Below are 22,521 nucleotides of genomic sequence, written 5' to 3' on the forward strand. Positions count from 1 at the left end.
TTCCCAGTATTTGAACAGTCCTTTCCAAACTGTCTGTATATTAACTTGCTCTGTGTTAAGAGACGGCATGAACTTCAATGTAGCTCAGAGTTAAGTCAAGAATAAGCAGGAGCTTTTCAGGCAATTAAATTTTCTTCTCTATCATCAAGTAATGTTCAAGTGTGCCATTAACACAAGGCCACTGCACTGCTCTTCCAAATAGAAATTGCTTTTCTCTTTCAGTAGTCTTCTTTGAAGCCTCACATTATATCAAGAGCATAAAACAGCTTTATATAACCTCCTCCAAAAAAGCAGTTCTGAACATGAGGGAAGGGAACAGATAAGAATGGATGTAGGTTACAATACGAATATTTCCATAAGACACAGTCATATCTGACATCTGAGCTATTAAATTAAACCTGAAATCTGTTTCAAGGCAGGAGATAGCAAAAGGCTCTGTCCCTTTTCAGCAATAACCTAGAAAACCTTTTCATCTTACAGAAGAACAATTCAAAGCACCTCCTTTAGGAAATTCAGACTATGGTTTATATCACAGGCATTGCAACCTCACATTTGCCTTATGATTTAGTACAATGCTGTCCCTGGAATAAATGGAAAGCAGGTTAAAGGATTTTTATTATTTTCCAGAATCATATACCCAAGTCATTATCCAAAAAATCTGAAGGCCGACACAGTATCTCAAAACCGCCTTTTTTTTTTTATGGATAAAAAGTAAAACCTACACATTCACAGCACTTCCACAGCACATCTTAAAAAACACAGTTAATAACCGAGCAAGATTACTGTCCTTAGGAAAAATGTTATGAATTGTGTGTGGTTTTAAGCAGTTCTGTAATTTCCCATTTCCAGACTCCAAAAAGCATCCAAACCTGGTTTGTTTACACATGCTAGCTGCCATCTCTCACATCTAAAACAAACCACTTCATAATGCCAGTAGCTATGAAAGATGACAGCAGCACACACAGAAGCAGAAGATGTCAAAATCTGAGAGATCTGGAACTATGAACATAGATTACTGAAAGATGTAAATCTCACCTGCCAGATATGTTTAATGCTGCAACTACATTTTAGTCTTTCACCAGTTTCTTTTAAGAAACTACTCTCATAGCAACACTTCCAACTCCACAAGTGTCCAGCATTTCAATTTACATATCCACTTATAAAAGCACATCATACCACAATGCAGAAACATCTTCAAAAACAAAGCTTTTAGGACCTAATTAAAAAGAGTAGTATGGTGATGTCTGCCATTAGAAAGTTAACCAACAGGAGGCATTTTAAAGCGGTTTCTTTCTGTAGACTCCAGAACTCCTCTTGTTCAAATGTCTTTATTTGTAAAGGATTCCCTGTACACGGAAGAAAAATGAAAGGATGTAGCTCATCAGTAGGAAAACTGATGCCAGTTGAAGCTCTTAACTTTCCATCTCCCCTCATTTCTGCTGTTTAACTAAACAGTCCTCACCATGGTAAGACAGTTATTTTGGTTCTCGGTGCCACCACCGCACCCTCCATTCCCCTGCTGCAGCGTGTGGTCCCCAGAGGCCACCACCTACAGCACAGAGGTGGAAGGATTGCAGAACTTGACAGGTTTTTTTTTATCAGAAGCCAACTGACTCCAAATCCTCACCCTTCACCTGAGGTGTCCATGATGATTACCAGATAATGCCACAGCCTTGGGCATTCCTATGATTAACATGTTGTGCTACTGTCAATGAAAACCATTTAGAGCATACAGTGCCAAAAGAGATCCCACCTATTTGATAGTGGCTTCTGAGATCCCACCTATTTGATAGTGGCTCCTGTCTGTTTCATTGGGAAAACACAGTTTTACCACCTCATTATTTACAGCCTCTTTCAATGTGTAGTAGTACAATTTTCAGAAATTTTCTGACACAAAGGATCAACTATCCAGAGGATTTACAGAACTCAGCAAAAGAAACCTCAGCTTAAGGAAGCTAGATTATTTAATTTTCATTAAAAATTGGAGCAAGAGACTGTATGCTATTGAAATAATTGGTTGAAAACAGGGTAGGTCTGTAAGTGACAGCAGCCACTGGTACCTTAAGGATAGACATACATAATCTTGCATTAACATTCCTCGAATCAGTTATGTGCATAACTATCTTTATCAAAGCCGACAAAGTACAGGACATCACACCCCTGCCTCCCAAAATTGCTTACTAGGCTAAGAGCTAGCAAAACCCCCCCAAAACCCCACCCCAACAATCCTAACAAGAAAAAAAACACAAGGAACAAACAAACAAACAAACAAAAAAAGCTTTTTGTTACTTACTTGTGTCTTAACACAGTGCTCCATACAACTTGCCAAACACACATGCATTGTTGAGGGGGTTTTAGTTTTTTTAGTAAACATTTCCAAAACACATTAAGAAAAAATATTCAAAAGCATGAAGATTTTACAATTATATTAGCAGTATTTCATCACTTGGAGCACATTTTGAAATAGGAATTAATTTTTTTTAATCCTGAGCAGTTTCAGTTTGGCAGAAAATATCTCAAAAAACTCTTTTCAAATCACATGAATATTGACTTTATTTCTTACTTGGTTGGACACACTATATGCCAAAATAAATCCCTAATGCTATAAGATGTGACCTTATTTTTTCATAGATCATGCCCTATTTGAGAGCAAGAGATTCAGGTTGCAAAAGGCAAAACAAATACAGAGCTGAGTTTTAAGCACAGCTCTCAGGGGATTTCTCACTGTAACAGCTCCATGCTGCCAGAGGCATGTATGGACATGCCCTAGGGTCTCTCTGGCTATCCTCCCAAGGAGGCAAAGCAGCAAAATGAATAGTACTTCTGCTGTACTGTGTTTACTATATGTAAAAACATTCTTTTGCAGAGCATAAATTGAGGATTATAGTTTTAAACAACTGCTCCAGGGCCAGACTGAATACTTAAACTCATCTGACAAAAAGAAGAAAAGGAACTAGGGCTCTGTGATGCTGAATTTGGACACTTGATGCATATGGGGTCATCAAACTCCTATTAAGCTTCTCAAACCTGTTGTTCTGACCAAGTGACCTACTATCACAACTACTTTAATAGCTTTGAAAAAAATGAGACATAAATATTAAAGGACAAACATAATCTGGGAGAAAGGTCCAACTCCATCATTTTTAAGTTAAACATCTACTGCAAGTACAGTAAAATTCTTCCTGTGTGCAATGTGGAACCTCACAGTGTACACACAAAAAAATTACTTGTGTGCAAACATAATCTTTCATGAAATGAGCTAGTAGGAAACTGGTCAGATTATAGCTAAGGGTAAAAAGAGTGCTCCTCAACTACCTTTTAAATTTTGAAACACTAAAATTATTGCTGGTACAGCTTCACGAGGATGTCAATTTTATATTCCTTTTCTGACTGTCCTAGAAAATGATAAACTGTACATATAATTGGAAAATCTGTTATAATGCTAACTAGAGAAAAGTTACAAAGCAATCAGAACTTGACTCTCAAGAAAAGCCAGACTATACATATTCCTACTCTACATAAACACAGGAAAAAGCAAGTATTTCAGCACCAGGAATAGCTTCATCTACAAATAGAGTTCTATGTATTTTTACATATGCTAAGGGAAATAAGTTTGAACAAATGGGAATCACACACCTGGAACAGTTTTTCATACCCAAGATATTGTCAGTATTTCTTAAATAATTATTTAGTTTTGAAAAGAATTAATTTTAGAAGACATTTATTTTAACAATAACAAAAGAAAAGTCTATGAAAATGGAACTCTTTGAATGTGTCTGACATCAAGAATTCAATATGTTTGCCAGGCATTCAAGACTGATGTTGCAACAAGCTTTTTCAGTGGCACTGGAGCTGAGAGACCCACAGGTTCTGTATTTGGAGGCTCTGTAAGCAGTATGGTGACACCAGGTTAAAGAGAGCAGGCTCAAATCACCCTGGATAGGATAAGTACACAACTGAAGGGCAATTTTTGAGATTTGAGGCTATATGGTTTCATCTAAACAATGAGTTGGGCAACTAGATGGTAATGTAATACAGAAACTTAACTACTTCTCCCCTGCTATCAGCAGGAGCAGGATATCTCCCACTTTTCCATCCCTTCTGCAGAGAAGAATTTAAAAGCTCTGCCCCCTTTGCTGCTGAATTAACGCCTCACTGGATAAGACTCCACACCTGGAAGTGGAAGGAAAAGTAAATCCTTGCTTCCACCTCCATAAAAGAGCTAGCTTTTCACCTGGGAATGCAGGACCACAAACATTTAAATCTTTCAGGATACAGTGACTTACACTAGATAGGCAAATACATACTGAGGTAAAATTTCCAGGAACAGCTACTATTTCTAAGAGCTATTGGTCTCCTGACCATGCATAAATAGCAATAAGGTTAGTAAGATCAGTGTAGTTACTCCATTAGTGTAGTTACTAAACACTTTCTGTTTTAGGGAGTGAAACACAAGCATGCAAGAATGAACATTTTCTGATTTTTTGATTGATTTTTCTCTTTTCTGGGAGATATCCCATTACAAAAGGAAGACGTACTATCAAGTCTTGGTAGCAAATCCTGTAGTTCATAAGCTTTTTACATCTGTTTTAACTACTGCCACTAAGTGCCAACTTATCCTTAAGTTTACCTCTTTTCTACTTTAGAAAGGTTCTCAGGGAAAAATCTTTTAATCAACAAAGTAAGAATCCTGGAAGTCACTAATTCCAACCATTTGTGCCATGATCCTACATCACCCACACCTTCACAAAGCCATCACGAAATCTCCCTTTATGCACCATGTAAATCAACCAAAACCGAGCTAGAGTAAAACTAATATAGACCTCCACTCGAAATAACTGTACTTCCAATTAATGCTGATTACTGTTAGATTTAATATAAAAATTAAAAGCCCTCCCTTAGACTGGAACAATTGTGAAAATGGCAGCTGAGGCAGAATTAAAAGCACAGAGCAAGAAATCTGCAGTGAGTTTGTTGAAGCCACTACAAATAGGAAGTAGTTAGCAGAAGGAAAACCTTCCCTGTCAAATGGTAGATGAGGAAAGATCATAATTTTAATAAACTTTATTTTAATAAACTTTATTCCTCTTCCCCTTCCTCTTTTACACTCATATATATATATGTATATATATGCAGAATGTGCTTAGGAGCAAAAGAGTGGAGCTTCAAAATCACTCATCAAACAATTGTGCTACTTTTAATAATTTTTTAAAGGTCCTAAAACAAAGATCAAAAGGGAATATATCTAAGCATTTATATTCAATTCCACATTGCCTGATGACTAATTTGTAAAGAGTGCAAAAGTCTTCACAACTGCAGCCAAAATCATTCGAGGATACTTTGATATAATGCCACAAAGGATATGAGCAGGAAGGCAGCAGGAGTTACAAATGGCCAAGTTCCATTAAAAGTGCTAATAAAAGAATAATGGAATTTCCTTGTACTATGAATAAAAAGGGTTTGGTACAGGAGTATTTAGACATGGAGAGGAATATCAGAGCTCCTAGTTCATCAGTTGCGTCTCCTTATTAGATCTTACTTGACTTGTTTACCAATCCTTGTAAATAATGGGAGACAATCTATTAAAAAGTACTTTGAAGTGATGGGTTTAACTTGAAATTATATATAATTATTAAAATTATAGAATATACCTACTGATTGACAATATTTTTTTAAACCATAAATTTTCAAGCTGCTAGTAAATACAGAATTCTCATAGCAACAACCTATCTGATAAATTTTATCCATTAATTTACACACTGTACTTCTTTCTCATAGACATATGTGCAGCTACACACATTTATGCATATGTTCACGCAAAGAGATAGGTGCACATACATACACACTTCTGTCACCTTCTTCTCCCAGATATAAAACCCAGCTGATTTTTCTAATGTATTTGGTACAGGGCCAGGAAGAGAAGAGGTAGAATTCAGAACTTTCCTTTGAAATGTCCAAACAGCAACAGAAACATCTCAAATCTTCCTTTGTTTTAATGGATACTTGCAAAATCACACACACTTCACAAAACAGAAGTAGCAAAGATAGACATTTTGTGCTGCTGACAAATTGTTAAAGAGTTTTGTGCGCTTGCTTAAAAAAATATGCCCACAGATGCAACCAAGATAAGAGGAACTCCCCAAAAACATTTACAAACTTAACTCTCCTTCAATCTGCTGCTTAATGCTCTCTTTTGCATAAGGTCTACAAGAACCCCATGACATAGTTATTGCACAGAAATGTTGTGATCTCTGTCTCTTGGTTCTCCAAAATCTTCTTGTAACAGCTTTATTTTTTTATTGCACATTGCAATGTCTTTAGGGAAGAGACCTTTTTTTTTCCATTTAGTATGAATTATAATATATAAATTTTTTTTTGTTTGTTTTGTTTTGGTTTTGTTTTTTTTTTGCTTTTTTTTTTTTTTACCAGAGTTCCCAGACTTTACAAATAAGAATCAAGTTATAATGTTTATGTGCATTTCTTCTTCTTCCCCCAGACAACCACCAGGCTGCTAGCAAAGCAGCCTCTTCAAACCATGCTCCCAGAATCAATAGATAATTCACTAGTATCATGTATCTCAGGGCCTAATTGACACAGCAGGCTAAGCAACATACTCAAGGGTAACACAGTTTCTAAAGAGAGAGTAAAAAAGAGGGGAATCCAATACCACATATGGTCACTTTGCAGGATTTAGTGTCAGTCTATAAATTATACTAGACTTCATGAAGTTAATGTCAATCATGGGTTTCACAAATCAGAAAATGCACCTTCTCAAGCTTGGCTTGAAGAAACAAAGAAACATCTATATGATAGCAAAATTTAAGTAAAATGAATACCCTCACGCTTTCAATTTTATAACTTACTCTCATTTTTGTATTAAACATGAAAAATAGTTATCACAAATGTTTGGAATTTTTCTTAACAACAAATATAGGTAGTATATTTTTTTCTTACCTTATGATCATATGGATTGTATGAATGAAACAGCTGGGACAGATCCTTTGTTCTCTGTTTTTTCTGTAAAGGAATATTAATAAATAGACCATATTAGAAAAGTTAGGGGAGAAAAAGAGACTACTGATTAAAAAAGCTATATTCAGGTACAAACACATTCTCTCCCCACTTTGTTAATGGAACTGTAGGTATGAAGAGTGGTGTATGCAGATGAAGGACATTAAATATTAGAGGAAATAATTAACATATATATTAACAATGTTAAGAAAATATCCTTAATAAATAATAAACACTAATCTGTGGAACATCAGTGGAATGTGTAAACAATTCAGATTAGTTTTAATTTTGCACAATAAATTATAAATAACATTTTAGAATACAGATAACAAAACTTAGAGATTAGGCTACAATCTTGCAAAGACTTGTCTACTATTCTAGCATGTACGTGCAGTCTTGCCTTATAGGAGATTAGGTTTAAAGGAAATCAGTTTAAAGAAGAATAATTTATTATTTTTCTATTTCTTTTGATGTTAATACTCTCATTGCCTTGATTGTGGAAAATTAATAGGTGATATGCCATTTAATGCCAAGGCAAAGGGAAAAAAATTTCTTCCGTCAAGAGCATTGTTCAAAGACAAAACCTGCTTAATCCAGCTTCTACTGAATTTAATGAAAGAGCTTTCAGTGATTTCAGCTGATGTTAACAGACTCTCTCAGCTGCATCCTATGGAGTGGGGGCAGGGAAAAGGGAAAAACACCCTTCATCTTTAATGCAGGGATGAGTCACAAATAAGTTCAAAGTTTTATTATGTCAAAATCAATGTTTATTTATAGTTTGGGAAGACTATGCGTGTTGGAAAATGTGTTAAAGGCGAGACAACTGCATGAACTCCTTGCTTGTAGTTTGTACCAGTGTCTTATTTAGCCATCATTTCTGTAAAAATAATTTTCCAGCTAAATCGGTAGGACCTGTTCATGTTTTCAGCAAGCTGGGAACTAAATAGACAGCTGCATGACTGTAGTATTTATTTTAACTTCTGGAAACTATGGAGCAATTTAGTAATTTTTGATTGTACAAGATAAACTATGTATTTCCTTTCTTTACACAGTTTTTATTTTCAGTGAAGCATTCAGCAACTTAGTCACAAAAGTGGTAACTTCTGTTACTAGCACAAGTTTATGACATCTGGATATTTCTGAATCATTAAAGATATCAGATTAATATTACTACTTTTGTCAGGTGTATATATACCTATGCTTTAGACCACCAAAGAGTCAAGAAAATAAATTTTTACTCACTACCCCTCTTTAAGGTGAGGGAGAATGGTAAATTTTGTTCTCAGTATGCAAAGGTTACTTCTGTCATTCACAATTCTATTCAGTTACTATCATTAATATCTAACAGGACTCGTTTCTCTGAGTTTAATACAGGGCTTTAAAACCAACAGAAGTTATATTAAGAAAGACATTTCTCAGTACAGACTTTCTCAGCAACTGAACATGCCTTTGCCATAGGAAAGATCTCCCTTGATAGAATAAACTTCACTCTCTAACTCTCATTTGATATTTCTTTTACTTCCACTGGGGAATAAAACCCATGCTCAAATGAAAGCATCAATCCAAATTCCAAACCAATCAACCTACAGTTCAAATCACCAACTTAAAATGGCTTCTTTCCTGGTAGTACCATTACACACAGTCAAAATGCTTAAAATACTATAAAGATGATTTGGAGAAATGTGATAATAAATTAAAAGGAGATCTCAAAATGATTAATAAAAATATTGCTTTAAAAACTTATTTAATGTTGTAACATCCAAGAAGACAAAAGCATTTTACTATGGATTATGGAGGCCTTCACTGATCTTTCCAGGAAGAAAACCCTACGAAATTCAGAAAAAGTCTAATTCTTGCTTTTTTTCCTGAAGACTATGTCTCTTGTATTCATTTTGACTGCAATAGCTTTAATAACACACAATAAAACTGTATGACAGAAAATGTCTATCTTTCACTCTCAGACTTTCACCAAAATGCTGGCTACACACTCAGCTAGACTAGATGAAGAATGAAGATGGCTTCCCTTACACAACACACTGATAGTTTTCCACTTTTTATTATAGAAAATTATGGTTCCTTTCCTGCCTTTCCACAAAAATTTTGGGTTTTGTACAAAACCAAAACATTCCTGACTAGGGAAATGCTGAAAATCCATAACACAGAAGAACATGGAATAAAACTTCTTGAGATGCACAATGCATCTTGAGATGCAAAAATGTCCCAAAATACCCAGGATGCCCCATATGCTTAGCTGATGTAAATCTAAACAGCATTCGACTGTTTTGTATGGACTCTGAATACACAGAGATAAAAATGCCTTAAGCAGAGAGTAAAGGTTGCTTAGTGACAATTTGCGTCTTTCTAGAACACCAAGTGCAGTTAAACTCAGACCTTTAAAAAACAGAAATATAAGACATTTCAAAACACAGAGACTAAGGACAGAACAAGGAATTCATGCTGCTCGAATTAACCTCTTCAACAGAAAGTACTTCAGGAAAATAATAAATTAAATAGCTACACCAAATGCTAAACATTGTAAGCTCACACACGTATATTGCACTTATCTGGTGATCCTCTTTTCACACTCAGGTGATAATTACCTGTCTTTCAGATGACTTTAATGTAGTCTAAAACTTGTTTGTTTTCCTTTCAAGCATGGTATCGTAGGTCTACAATGTTTATTGTGAAGGAGAACTACAATATTGCCAAGGTATTTTTATTACAGATTACTTAGAAGCTACTTAAATGGAATACTGTCAGTTTTCATCTAGGAATAAAAGGGACAAAATTAGTCCCCAGTATGAAGGTATTACTGATTTCCTTTAGACTTAACTTTCAATTTAATAAAGTCTATTTTCACCTTCAAAGTTCTCAATAATTTCAGTCTAATAGTGCGACAGATCTGCAGATTCTAGCAGTTCCATTGAAGGTGTCAGCCTCAATATATCGCCAGCAAAGTTCTCCTATCTCTGTTTTTTTTGCTCCCATGATTTAAAATCTCTCCAGTAATTGGGGCTGCCTTCAGTAACAAGGACATATACTTGTTCTGTTCAAATATTCTTCTTTTCCTTCATGAGCACAGTGAATAAGAATGTGTTAAGGCACCCAAATGAATGTCTTTATTTCAGTTCTCTTCCCTCACCTATCAATCTTCTCCCTCATTTCTCTTCTACATACTGCTGATCAGAATTAATAAAACAATTTTATATTGCCACTGGAATCTTATTTAATTTAGAGCTTATAGAGCATCTCACACCCTTGAGCAAGCTAACAACCAATAGCAATATTGTGTTTTTCTTTCAAACAAGTCTGGAAAAACCACAATACCTCCTTCTGCAGTATCTAGTGGATTACATAACTAAGAGTTAAAACCACATTAAACTTAATGAGTCAAGGAAAAAATTAACTTTGACAGACTTTGGGAGAAGAGTGAAGCAGCTTTGCAAGTATTTTCAGTTTTCTTCATCAGTATAACTGAAAGCATAGAGACTCCAGCATAACAGACACTTGCAAAAACCATAAGATTGGAGCTTTCTTTTCAGAAACAGCAACGTCTAACGCGTTTTGTGCTATGGCATTCTCTAACTTCAGCAACATGCATTTTCTGACCAGTAACAAAGCTGTGTCCTTCTTTTTCCCTATGTTACATCTGTGATCTCAAAATTAAAAAGGCCTTGAGTAGTTCTAAAGTCCAAACTTCCATAAAACAGAATGGAATTGGGAGCACCCTATACAAAAACACCAACTGGACTAACTTTAATCTCCAAAGAGTTCCTTGGCAAAACATCACTGAAAGAGATAGTAACTCCTCCAACCAAGGCATATTTAAAAGCCTTGGTTGGAGATTCAATCCATAAAGCCTTAAATCTATGTACCTATAACCACAATACAGATATGAGCCAAGCCACTGGAACCGCCATGTTATCGAAGCTTGCAGATTGCTTTTTGTTCTGCAAAACAACTTTCAAAAAAGTGATCAGAAACCAGTGAACCGATCTCTTCTGACCTTGAGTTATTCAGTGCATCACCCTCTTAGAAATGATCCTGAAAAAACCATTGTGCCCCAGCCAGATTTCTTGATAAAATCATTACTGGTGTTCATTATGCTCTTGCATCTGTGCCCTGTAAGGTCTGAAAGGGCAGAAGTGACAATACAGGCCTGACAAGTTTTCTGCTTACTATAGCTAACTCACTTCTACTGATATGCTTCCTGTCTTTCTGATCACATCTATAAAGAAGCATACAAAATAATTTGGTGATTGGCTACTCTTTTTGATCTAACCTACCTGAATTACTATGTTAAAATGGACTCACTGTTCTACTTCAATTACTGACACACGTACATATTCAACTTGTTTTAAGAAATTACTTTCCAATAATTTTTGATCCATACATTGAAAATATCACATCCTGTATAGCGTGTTATTCAGCACTCCCCCTCTATGTTACAGGATAGTGGACATTTTTTCCAACTCCAATTAACGACAGAACTATATATTGATAATTCATTTTGTATACTCTTATACTGAGCGATTCTTTCTAAAAAAATAGAACAGTTTTATGATTTCATGCAATGTGTTTTTCTCTAAAACAGGAAAATATATAAAATTTTACACACTTTTACTAACCATTACTACTAGAAAATGATTACAAACATTAAAGCAATCCTGTCCTCAGGATTATAGCAACACAAATTGTCATGGTTTAGTCTAGTTTACATTTTATGTAGAGATTCTGATTTATGGAAAATTACAGATATTTTCAAAAAACAGCACAGGATCTTCATAAGAACATCTGCCAACCTATTTGAAAATAATTTCTTGAAGGATTCATTTTCAATTAAACCACGTGCATTGCAATTTCCTCCTTATCTCCCATATAATTTCAGCTATGTAATACAGACTCTTCAAACCCATATATTTTACAAATATTGCTGAATTTTATTCCTTCTGGTACATTTCAGTTATTTTAATTTAGTTTAGTATTAATTTGCTATTCTTGTCATTTTTCATTAGAGAGATGGGCAAATCACCAACCATATGAAGTTTAACAAGGGCAAGTGCCCAATTTTGCACCTGGGATGGGGCAACCCTTGTTATATGTATAGATTAGGAAATGAGAGGCTGGAGAGAAGCTCTGTGGAAAGGGACCTGGGGGTCCTGGTCAACGGCAAGTTGAATATGAGTCAGCAGTGCCCTGGCAGCCAGGAGGGCCAACCATGTCCTGGGTACATCAGGCAAAGCATCGCCTGCCAGTCAAGGGAGCTCTGGCATTGATGTGGCCTCACCTTGAATATTGTGTGCAGTTTTGAGCACTGCAATGTAAGAAAGACATGAAGCTATTAGAGTGTCCAAAGGAGGGCAACGAGGATGGTGAAGGGTCTGGAGAAGAAGTCATACGAGGAGCAGCTGAGGTTACTTTGTTTGTTGAGCCTGGAGGAGAGGAGACTGAGGGGAGACCTCACTGTGCTCTTCAGCATCCTTGTGAGGGGAAGAGGAAGGGGAGGGACTGATCTCTTCACACTCATGATCAGAGACAGGACTCAAGGAAACAGCATGAAGCTGAGTTGGGGGAGGTTTAGGTTGGATATCTGGAAAAGATTTTTCACCCAGAGGGTGGTTGGGCACTGGAACAGGCTCCCCAGGGAAGTGGTCACAGCACCAAGCCTGACAGAGTTCTAGAAGCATTTGGATGATGTTCTCAGGCACATGGTGTGATTCTTAGTGATGTCTTGTGCAGGGCTAAGGGTTGGACTTGATGATCCTTGTGGGTCCCTTCCAAATCAGGGTATTCTATGATTCTATAAATTATGCAAAATTTATTCTGAAGACTTTCACAAAGAAATTCTTAATTTCAGAAAAGGCCTTCAGCACCTGTTTATCTTAATGGTCCTTAAATTGAGTATAGTTTGTAAAATGCTGTCTCACTTTTGGTAGATATTTATGTCTGAAATTCATAAGAAATGTCATAATCTATGGGAGGTGGGTATTTTCTTAGGATGTCTGATGTAACTGATTAGGAAGACTGTTTAGCTCAAAAAAAATTTGTAGGACAAAAGTATCTGACAGAAACTTGGCCTGGGGTATCAGCCATATTTCAAATTAGATTGACACTAAATCAGAAATAAAGTGATTGGTCACGAGGGATAGACTGATTTTGAATAGTTATTGCAGCAAGTAACATAATAATATAAACCAGAATGAACTGAAAAGTATATTTTAGTAATGAAAAGTAATTTTTATATATACCTATTAAGATCAGGACATATATGGGCTTATAGGAATGACTTATTCTGCAGGGCACTCTTCCTTCTTATCATCTGGTGAGCTATGTGTGTGCTCTATCACTCTATCACACACCAGCAGCCTTAAAAGCACCAGGTTTTCCAGCACCCTCAGAAGAACAAAAATAGAAGTGCTGCAGAGTGCACAGCATGGTACAAATAGTGAGCAGCAAACAATGCTCACGTGCTTGCTGCATGAGAGAGATCAAATGTGTACCCACTATACACAAATTCACCAGACACACGAAAATGCCCCGCACTGTTTTACTTTAATCTATTATTCAGTCTTCCACTCTACTTCCAGTTTTCCAGCAATTCCACGTTCCCAGATTTTTAGTCCAATGACCAGAGATGCAGGCACAGCAAGGAAAACAGCAAAACATACAAGTTCCAAAGCACTCATTGATCTGATTGATTGTGATGGCTTTGAAAGAGTGTACTGGGATTATCAAAGACAGATGAAGTTCAAGAAAGGGTCACCAAGAACCCATCTCAGGATATTTCAGTGTCCTCTTCTTCCAAAGCACATTTTATGGGCCATCATAAATGTTACATTATTTGCAAATTATGGACAAGCTTAGTTACCTCCATGATACAAATTAATTCGCTATCTGTGTTAAGTCACAAACTATTAGATCTAAACCACATTGTCATTTGAAGAAGTCTGGAATTTTGAAAATTTTTCTACTCTGATGCCTACATCCAGTTCAATGGAATAACTTATGGGCAATAGTTCCTTGTGACTACAGGTGCTGGCATTGTTTCAGCTCTGAGCAGTCTGGTTTATAAAGTGAATTAAAAGTCCAAATTAAAAAATAGAAAAGTTTTCAGTATTACATAAGTTACCTAGCTGCAATTCAAGCAAATATTATAAAAAGGCACAGTTCCATGGTTCTTCTACTTCACTATGAGCCAATGAAGTGGACAGAAGGACAAAGCACATCTAATCTAAACATCCAGTCACCACAGAGGTTCTTTATGAGCTTGTGTGAATGGGTTCTATACGCATCTATAGATTTGATGGAGCTGTAACAGAAAACAGCAGGCCAAAGGCAATAACATTACCTGATGAAAACGTAGCAAGTGAAAATTTTCCAAGGACTAATAAGCTCTGAAGACTAGTACTCATGCCAAATCTGCAATAACTAACAAATTCAAGACAACAACAGCCTGTTCAATCTGCCCAAGGCCACTACAACCAATAGCAGACAGAGACTCGGACCACATCCAGGAGGGTGGTGACTCCTCTATGCAGAAGAAGACTATAGGATTTCATTTGTACCCAAAGGAACGCAGATCCCCCTGAGGTATTTTCCAAGTACCCCACCTGGAAGCCAGAGGCTGACCCTCCCCATCTGAGCACACAGCTGCAGCTGGCCTCTTACCTGCTGTTCCTCTGGTAACCACAGGTGAGCCTGCGAGTGAATGCCGGCAACTAAACAAATGTGTTGTGCAAATAGTTACCTGCTTCTAACAATAATGGTTTGGTTCTACTAATAACAGAAGCTTAATGAGTAAAAGGTGTTTAAAGAAATGTTTGGTTCTCTCTCTGTCTCACTTTAATTCCCTCTCAGGGAAGAGGGAGTTTACAAAACAGTCCTTAAACTTCCTGTAACACTCTAACCTGAAGCCCCAGATCAAAGTACATAATTCATAATCACTGGTAAAGGAGAAAGATGCACAATTTTCAGCTTTTATTGCCCTCATGTCAACTAACTGATCCAATCCTTGTAAATAATGGCAAAGGCTTCCAATATACTCCATATATATATATATTCATGGTTTGTACTGTGATTTAAATATAACAGAAGTAAAATAAATTTATGCATTGATTTTCCCCTGATGCCATGTTATATAAACTTCTTTTGCAGAACAATGTTATAATCTTGAAAATTTCAATGAACTAAGCTCAGGTGGGAAATACAGAAGAATGACATACACTTCCGACATTTATAAGCAACTGCCATAGATGCAAACCCATAAAAGCCTACCAAAATAATAATTAAAAAAACCCTCCAGGACACCACTAGATTTGTGTCACTAAATTACATTTCCATATTTTTTTTTTATTTTTTAATTTTTCTAAGAAAAATATTTATAGTGAAAGGAGAAATTTCCCTGAGACGCTGCCCATATGTATATTTATACTGGAGATAAAAACTGTTTTCTCCCTTAAAATCAAAGACTCTTCTACCTTATCTGTGAGAGTATCTTCCCTCCCTTCTATTCTGCACAGGAGTATGTGGTGTTCCAAACTCCTGATGCCATGTCAGCTTCCTTGCAACTAAAAATCTCACAATAATATTAGACTTTTCAGACAGACTCACGGGGGGAGGATGACAGGTCATGAATGCTCGTGGCCACTATAAATCTTACAGGACTACGGTTTCCAAAAAGTAATTTTTTTTTATACTGAACTGTCAACATGTGGGCTGCACATGGCTGCAAGTACCAGCCCACAAACTTACATGACTTTAAGAGTACTTTCATAATCTTTGCAAATTCTGTAACTATTTCAGGCTTGCCAGTGAATTTTAGAAAGAACTTTGCCTCTTCCTCCACGTTTATATTCTCCACATTTCACTTTCCAATGTTCCTTAATTATTTTTCTTAACAATATGGCCTAGATTGAACCCGTAGCCATATTTTACTTTAATATGCTCACATTTTCAAATTGGATTTATAAAGTTCATGAGGAAGCTGTTGGTAATTTTCATCCCAATCAGTGCCTGCTGTAAAACAAAGCAAAATTAAAAAAAGTGGAGGACCAACTTGGTTTCCTAAGTGTATTTCCAATCTAGCTTTGAATTTTGACTTGTTTTCTCAAGCAAGACAGTTGTGCTCCTTGAAAATGTAAGACTTCTATTCTACTGAGTGTCTGAAGTACACCAGTGTAGGATTTAAGAGCCACAGCTCCAGGCTAGAGTAAAAATAGTTTTGTCCTTTCTCAGGGGTATGACTCTGCACAGTCCAGCTGTTACTGTGCAATTTAACTCATTCCCCAGATTCAGCTATGAACTGAATTATCAGCAGCTCCATATGCAGATCATTTATAGCTTTCTAAAAGGGTACAACCTATTTTAAAACCTACCAGCTCAACTGTCTCACACAACAACAAAAACAGATTTTCATTTCAGCACCTGGTCAAATAACTTGAAGTGGTATGAACTCTAGCTGAATCTAGCTCCAAAATAAAGCGGTCTTTAAACTTTTGTAAAGTTCTATTTAGCAGCTTTGTCTAACCACAAAACCCCTATTCACAGGTAATTACCTTCCTTTGAATTCATTGCAAAAACCCGCAGTTCTGGCTACACACCAAATGGTGAGCACTGGGGTAGATTTAAAGATACAGCATAAAAGTAGTCAAATGTTTTGACCATATTTCAAAAAGGGGAAAGGAGGAACCTGGCTTTCATAGGTCAGCCAGTTCATATAGTTTCTGGAAAACAAACCACCAGGGAAGAAAACATGCAAAACTATTTGTAACCATCTAGAAAGTAACAAAAAGAACCGACACTGATGTGCCACTAACCAACAGATATCCTAATCAAAATAAATCCCATCAGAGAATAACTGGGTTTGTAGATGAGAGAATTCACAGCTATCTTGGTGGTTTGTAGGGCTTTCTGCAGTACCTCACATGTTTTTCTCATAAAAATCAGAAGGGAACAAAATAAAACTACTAGAAAGCAATTTGCTGGAAAATGTTAACTTGGAATACTACAATAGTTCAGTGAAAAATATGAAGAATTATATATTGTTTTTTTCTTCATGGTCTGCCTTCCCCTCCAGCGTTTACATTTTTAACTCCCTGCTCCCAAAGTTGCCATAAAAGTCTTCACTCAGGTCTTTATTCTGGCAGAATAGCAAGCAGTAAATATAAGTGCACCGCTGAAAAAACAAAGTTTAGTACAGAGGTTCAGCAGTCGAACTCAGACATTAATCAGTCTTGGCTTCTCGAACACATGAAGTACATTCTGCATGTTACACCATGCATTATTGCATGTGTTGGGGAGGGGGGATATGTGTCAGGAGCCAAGAATCTTTGATACAGCAGAAACAGTTACCACAGCTGCATCTAATTCCTGGGCCATGTAATGCCATTTAGTCACAGCACTTAACAGGGGAGCTCAGAGGTAGTGATGGTAGGCTGGAGTAGCAGTACTGCTGAATAAGTGGCATTGTTCCTTTTTCTACTCACTTTTTTTCCTTTTCTCTCACCTTCTCATGTCCCCATATTTTGGAAAAAGAATATCCCTACCTAATCCCATTGCATGATCTTTGGATTGGTCACCGTTAAGCTAAGGCAAGAAGTACTGGTGACTCTGCTATGCCCATATTAGAAATTAGACGGTTCCTTCCTTTCTGGGCATTTTAATCACGTTAACTAATTAACACCACCCCAAGTTACACTCTCTCACCTGCAAGTGCTTAACAGTGCCACTGGTTCTGTCAAAAATCACAGAATACATGAAACCCTATCAAGGTATTTCTAAATCCATCCCAGATAGCGGATGAATTCTTTCCTTGCCTTAGCTCTAACCCTGGCTTCCGTAGGCACATTGTGCTACATCACTACCCACTAACATCCAAAGCATACGCTCAAAGGCAAGAGCAGTCCTCAATTGTCATCTCTCCCCACTGTCTGCTCAACAGGGAGCTTAGCAGCCTGTTCTTTGATGGTACACCTACAAGGTCCAGCTGTGCTAGCTTTCCTTTAGAGTTCTGAATAGAGCATAAGGTGTCCCTTGTAGAAGCAATGCTGTGCCATTTGCTGTCCTGCTGCCTGGAGTTAAAAAATGCTGAAGGAGAGGACAGCTAATATTGCCCAATACAGGACCAGTTATTTCTCAGTCAGGCTGGGACAGTCTAGTGACAGATTGACAATTATTTATTTTGAATAGTTAGAAGCACACGAGCTACCATGGAAGATTCAGCTGTTTGTGTGTAGAGATGCATGACTACAACACCTGTATCCATCCAGCAAAGGAGGAATTAAACATTATACTGTATCCACTGTATCCCAAGAATACCTATTGCTAGTGCCCTGCAGAATTTCAATCAAAGAGAGATATGGTGGATCTGCAGCCATTCAAGTCATGAAAGTGTCATAAAACTTCTTGGAGACCTCCTAAAGGGAAACAAAAGCAAAGCAGTCTAAGAAAAATAGGTAGCCATCATACAATAAAGGCATAAAATACAAGATGGTTGGTTTGCTCCCACAGAAATGTGAAGTACAACTTGTCTGGCAGACAACACTGAGAAGGTGTACATTGCATTATGCTATCCTTACAGAAAAAAATCTCAGTGTATTATGTACTGCTCCTACAATTGATAAATGTAATGACAGATAAAAGTGACAGTTTGATTAAATGGAGGGGGACATGATGTCTGATTATAGATAATTTTTTTCTACTAATAATGATGAGTATATTAACAGTGTGCTCCTTTTCTAACTCTTCTGATTCTCTCCCCCTGGCCACGGGGGAAGGGTGAGTGAGCGGCTGCATGGTGCTTAGTTGCCAGCTGAGGTTAAATTACATCAAACACATAAAATGCCCAGTATGGATGAAATTTTAGAATCAGGAGAATTTTTGCTTGAACACAGTATTTGTGGGTAGATGCATGGCAGAGGGGTAAACCACATGCAGTGTGCTTGGATGGACATGGTACACCCCTGTGGAAAAGAAACAGACTGTAGGCCTGGCTGTCCTTGAACAAAAAGGGCCTAGGGCAAGTACTGGTTGCGATGAAGGCTGCTGAAAACTGAGCTTTTGGAGAGTGGGTAGACACTTGCAGACACTTTGTCCACCATGGACATGGCATGCCCATCACTCCCTTCATGTACTGAAAGACTTCAGTAATTCCCCACTATAAACCATAAAAGACAAGATAAGCACCAAACAGCTGCTCATCTGCTCCTCCCTCCCGTAGTGGGATCGGGGAGAGAATCAGAAGAGTAAAAGTGAGAAAACTCATAGGCTGAGATAAAGACAGTATAATGGGATAGAAACGGAAGAAAATTATAACAATAATGTCCTCCTCTGGCAATATTCCAAATTACAGTTTGATTGTCCACCATCTCTATCAAGTGAGGAAGAAGAAAAATTTTAAATGAGGCCTTAAGCAACAACTAGGCTTTGAACAAGGGGACTGTTCATGCAGTAGTCCTCAGGCCTGTCCAGACAGGGCAAGACTTTAAAAATGTGCTCTAGACCGCAGTTGAGGAAAATGAAGCCTCTGGCAGAAAGCACCAGGGGAGCCTCTAGGTTGACTCCTAGGGTGGTTTTGGAGCTGGAGATACAAAGGCTCTGAAGCCTGCCATACCCCAATGGAAAAAGAGATACTGGCAGGGGTTTGAGCTGCTTTGGAAGTGGTTGGTACTGTAGCACAGCTCCTCTTAGCATCCTAACTGGCAGCATTGAACTGGATGTTCAAAGGACAGGTCTCCTCCACACACCATCCAACTGATGCTACATGGACTAAGTGTGTGGCAGTGATCACACAAAGGGATTGAACAGGAAATGCCAGTCATCCAGCAGTCCTGGAAGTGATCATGGACTGGCAAAGATGGCAAAGATTTCAGTATTGACAGAGAAGGAGGTGATTCGTGTTGAAGAGGCCTCGCACTGGGTGCCAAAAAGCACTCCTGTGGTTTAACCCCAGCTGGAAACTAAGTACCACACAAAGCTGCTCGCTCAATGCTCCCCACCTGCCTTCAGCGGGATGGTGGAGAGAAACAGTGAAAAAACTCTTGGGTTGACAAAAAGACAGTTTAATGGGACAGAAAAGGAAGAAAATAATAATTATAATAATGATAAAAGAAATGGAATATACAAAAACAAGGGATGCACAATGCAATTGCTCACCACCCTCTGACCACTGCCCAGCCAGTTTCCAAGCAGCTGCCCCTGGCCAGCTTTTTATACCAAACATGATGCCACATGGTATGGAATATCCCTTTGGCCAGTTTGGGTCAGCTGTACCAGCTGTGTCCCCTCCTAGCTTCTTGTACCCCTCCAGCCTTCTTGCTGGCAGGGCATGAAAAGCTGAAAACTCCTTGACTTTGTATAAACACTGTTTAACAACTAAAAATATCAGTGTGTTATCAACATGATTCTCATATTAAATGCAAAACACAGCACCATCCCAGCTACTAGGAAGAAATTTAACTCTATCCCAGTCAAAACCAGAACTGTTATGAAGCTTGTAACTTGGTTATTCACCTCAGTATAGTAAGTATACTTAATACGTCTAATACAGAGAGAAAAATTTAATGAGACACTTCAGAGGAATTAAAGTAACATTCAGTAGTTGAGTGTCTAAATTTTCTAGGTAGATAATATACGAAAAGACGGAAGGAAAGAGAAAGTGAACACGTAGTCTTATCTAGATATCACAATGCCTTTTTTTAAAATCTAATAATTACACCAATAATTGAAACTGAATTGCTTACACTATTGAAAATAGATAAAGATTAGAATCCACATTGCAGTTAATGGTAGTGTAATCATGAAGCTGCAGTCACATTACTGCTCTCAAAACAGCTGCCATCTATTATTCTCAGTAGAGATTAACCTAATTGTACTTTACTATGATTCTTATTTTCAAAATGGCTATTTCCTCATGTAATTTCCAAGTGACAGAAGTCAAGTTGATCCTGAGATGACAATCTCCCCTAATGTTTCAGAAATTGTAATGGATCAGATCACACAGGACAGAGACAAAAATTTCCTTGCAAGTCCCCACATGAGTAATAGCTGACTTGAAAAAATAAAGAACAGAAAAGTTAAAATTATCAAGAACATAAGGTGTTACACATCCTTAATTTTAGAAAAAAAGAGTAATTTTCACACTTAGAATTAAAGTATTTTGATCCTTTGCAACGCAGCTAAATATGAATTCCCTACCAAACACATCTACATCATGTTCTCTTAGATTGCTTATTATATTATTAGTTTGACTAGAATCTGTAATTTGAGTTATACAATTATCAGCACTATCATTTTTATAATTAAACACAGTAAATAAACAGATAAATTCAGATATAATAATAATAATAATAATAGCAGCAATAACAATACACAAAACAGCATTTCCTCATTAACACACTTCAGAATGAGAATTTTCTACTGACAGCCCACTGGACATAATAAGCATCCAGGCTCATCTCTGAAATAGTTTATTTAGCAGTAGGTAGATAAGATGGGGGCAAAGGCAATGAAAAAAATGGGATAGTATTTAAGTTCTGAACAACATCTTGTCTTGTTTTCCACATACATGACTCAGCATCACTGTAATTGCTTATCAAAAAAATAAATCATGCCTAGGTTTGTTCTAACTTTTCTCTAAACTGGAGAAAATATTTATGGTAAGCATAATCTAATTGATGGTTATGAAATGATGAGACCATTTAGACAGATGTCTGATTCTCCATGGACATTCTTTCTCCAGGAGAATTAAGGAAGGCCTGCAGCCTTAACTGCTTTTTCTGAAATTATGGTGGCAGAACTGTCCATCTAGATTAGTGTCATCTGCCCTTTTAGAAAAATACTGGTGCCTGTAAGGCTTTCAAAGATAAATTATCTATGTGAAGGGATGATTCCATGTTGAGTTACTGATTCTTTTTCTATTAAGATAAACTCAAATGGGGATCTTCTCCAAAAAGGTAATTACATTTAAGATCTCCATCCAAACTATGCACTAAAAATTTGAAAATACTAAATATTACTGTGCTTAATATTCTACCGATTGTCCCTAGAAGTCGTGAGGTCTTCTGAAAAAAACTAACCTAAAAGGAACTGACATGGCAAATATATTATTATTGTAGCTGTGATACTTGAGTAGAATCACTGAAGTTGTTGTGAACCTGAGTTGGAGAAGCGGAACTCACTAAAGTGGAGCAGTTTGCAAATAACAACAGATCTGTCCACTGCAGAAGTATTGCAAAACTGAAATAACACAGCACATACATGCAGTCTTGAGAAAAAAAATCCTACAAGAATAACAATTGTCAAATAACTTGCTTGCTGGTCCAGCATCAGTAGTTAAACAATACAGTCAAAATTCTTTCCCTATAAAGAAATCCTACCAACAGATCCATTGCAGAGGACAATGTTATGAAGATCCTGTAAAAGCACTAGCTCACAAGTTCAGACTGGTGATACAACATACCACATGCACACTCAGACACTTGCGTGGGCCACTTGTATGTCAGTTCATGTGCT

At 37.1% G+C, this 22,521-nt stretch overlaps 1 protein-coding gene across 1 annotated transcript in view; it reads right to left on the minus strand.

The window, feature by feature from the left end:
• The window catches only part of CDKAL1 (CDK5 regulatory subunit associated protein 1 like 1), a 408,038-nt gene that overhangs the window by 87,140 nt on the left and 298,377 nt on the right, over positions 1 to 22,521 (minus strand). The window contains exon 12 of the mRNA XM_018077689.2: positions 6,955 to 7,017. Within this exon, the coding sequence (XP_017933178.1) occupies positions 6,955 to 7,017 (63 nt within the window). The remainder of the gene's footprint in view (positions 1 to 6,954; positions 7,018 to 22,521) is intronic.

The sequence above is a fragment of the Manacus vitellinus genome, unplaced genomic scaffold (assembly GCF_001715985.3).
Source record: "Manacus vitellinus isolate BGI_N305 unplaced genomic scaffold, ASM171598v3 scaffold_39_pilon, whole genome shotgun sequence".
Taxonomy (NCBI): domain Eukaryota; kingdom Metazoa; phylum Chordata; class Aves; order Passeriformes; family Pipridae; genus Manacus; species Manacus vitellinus.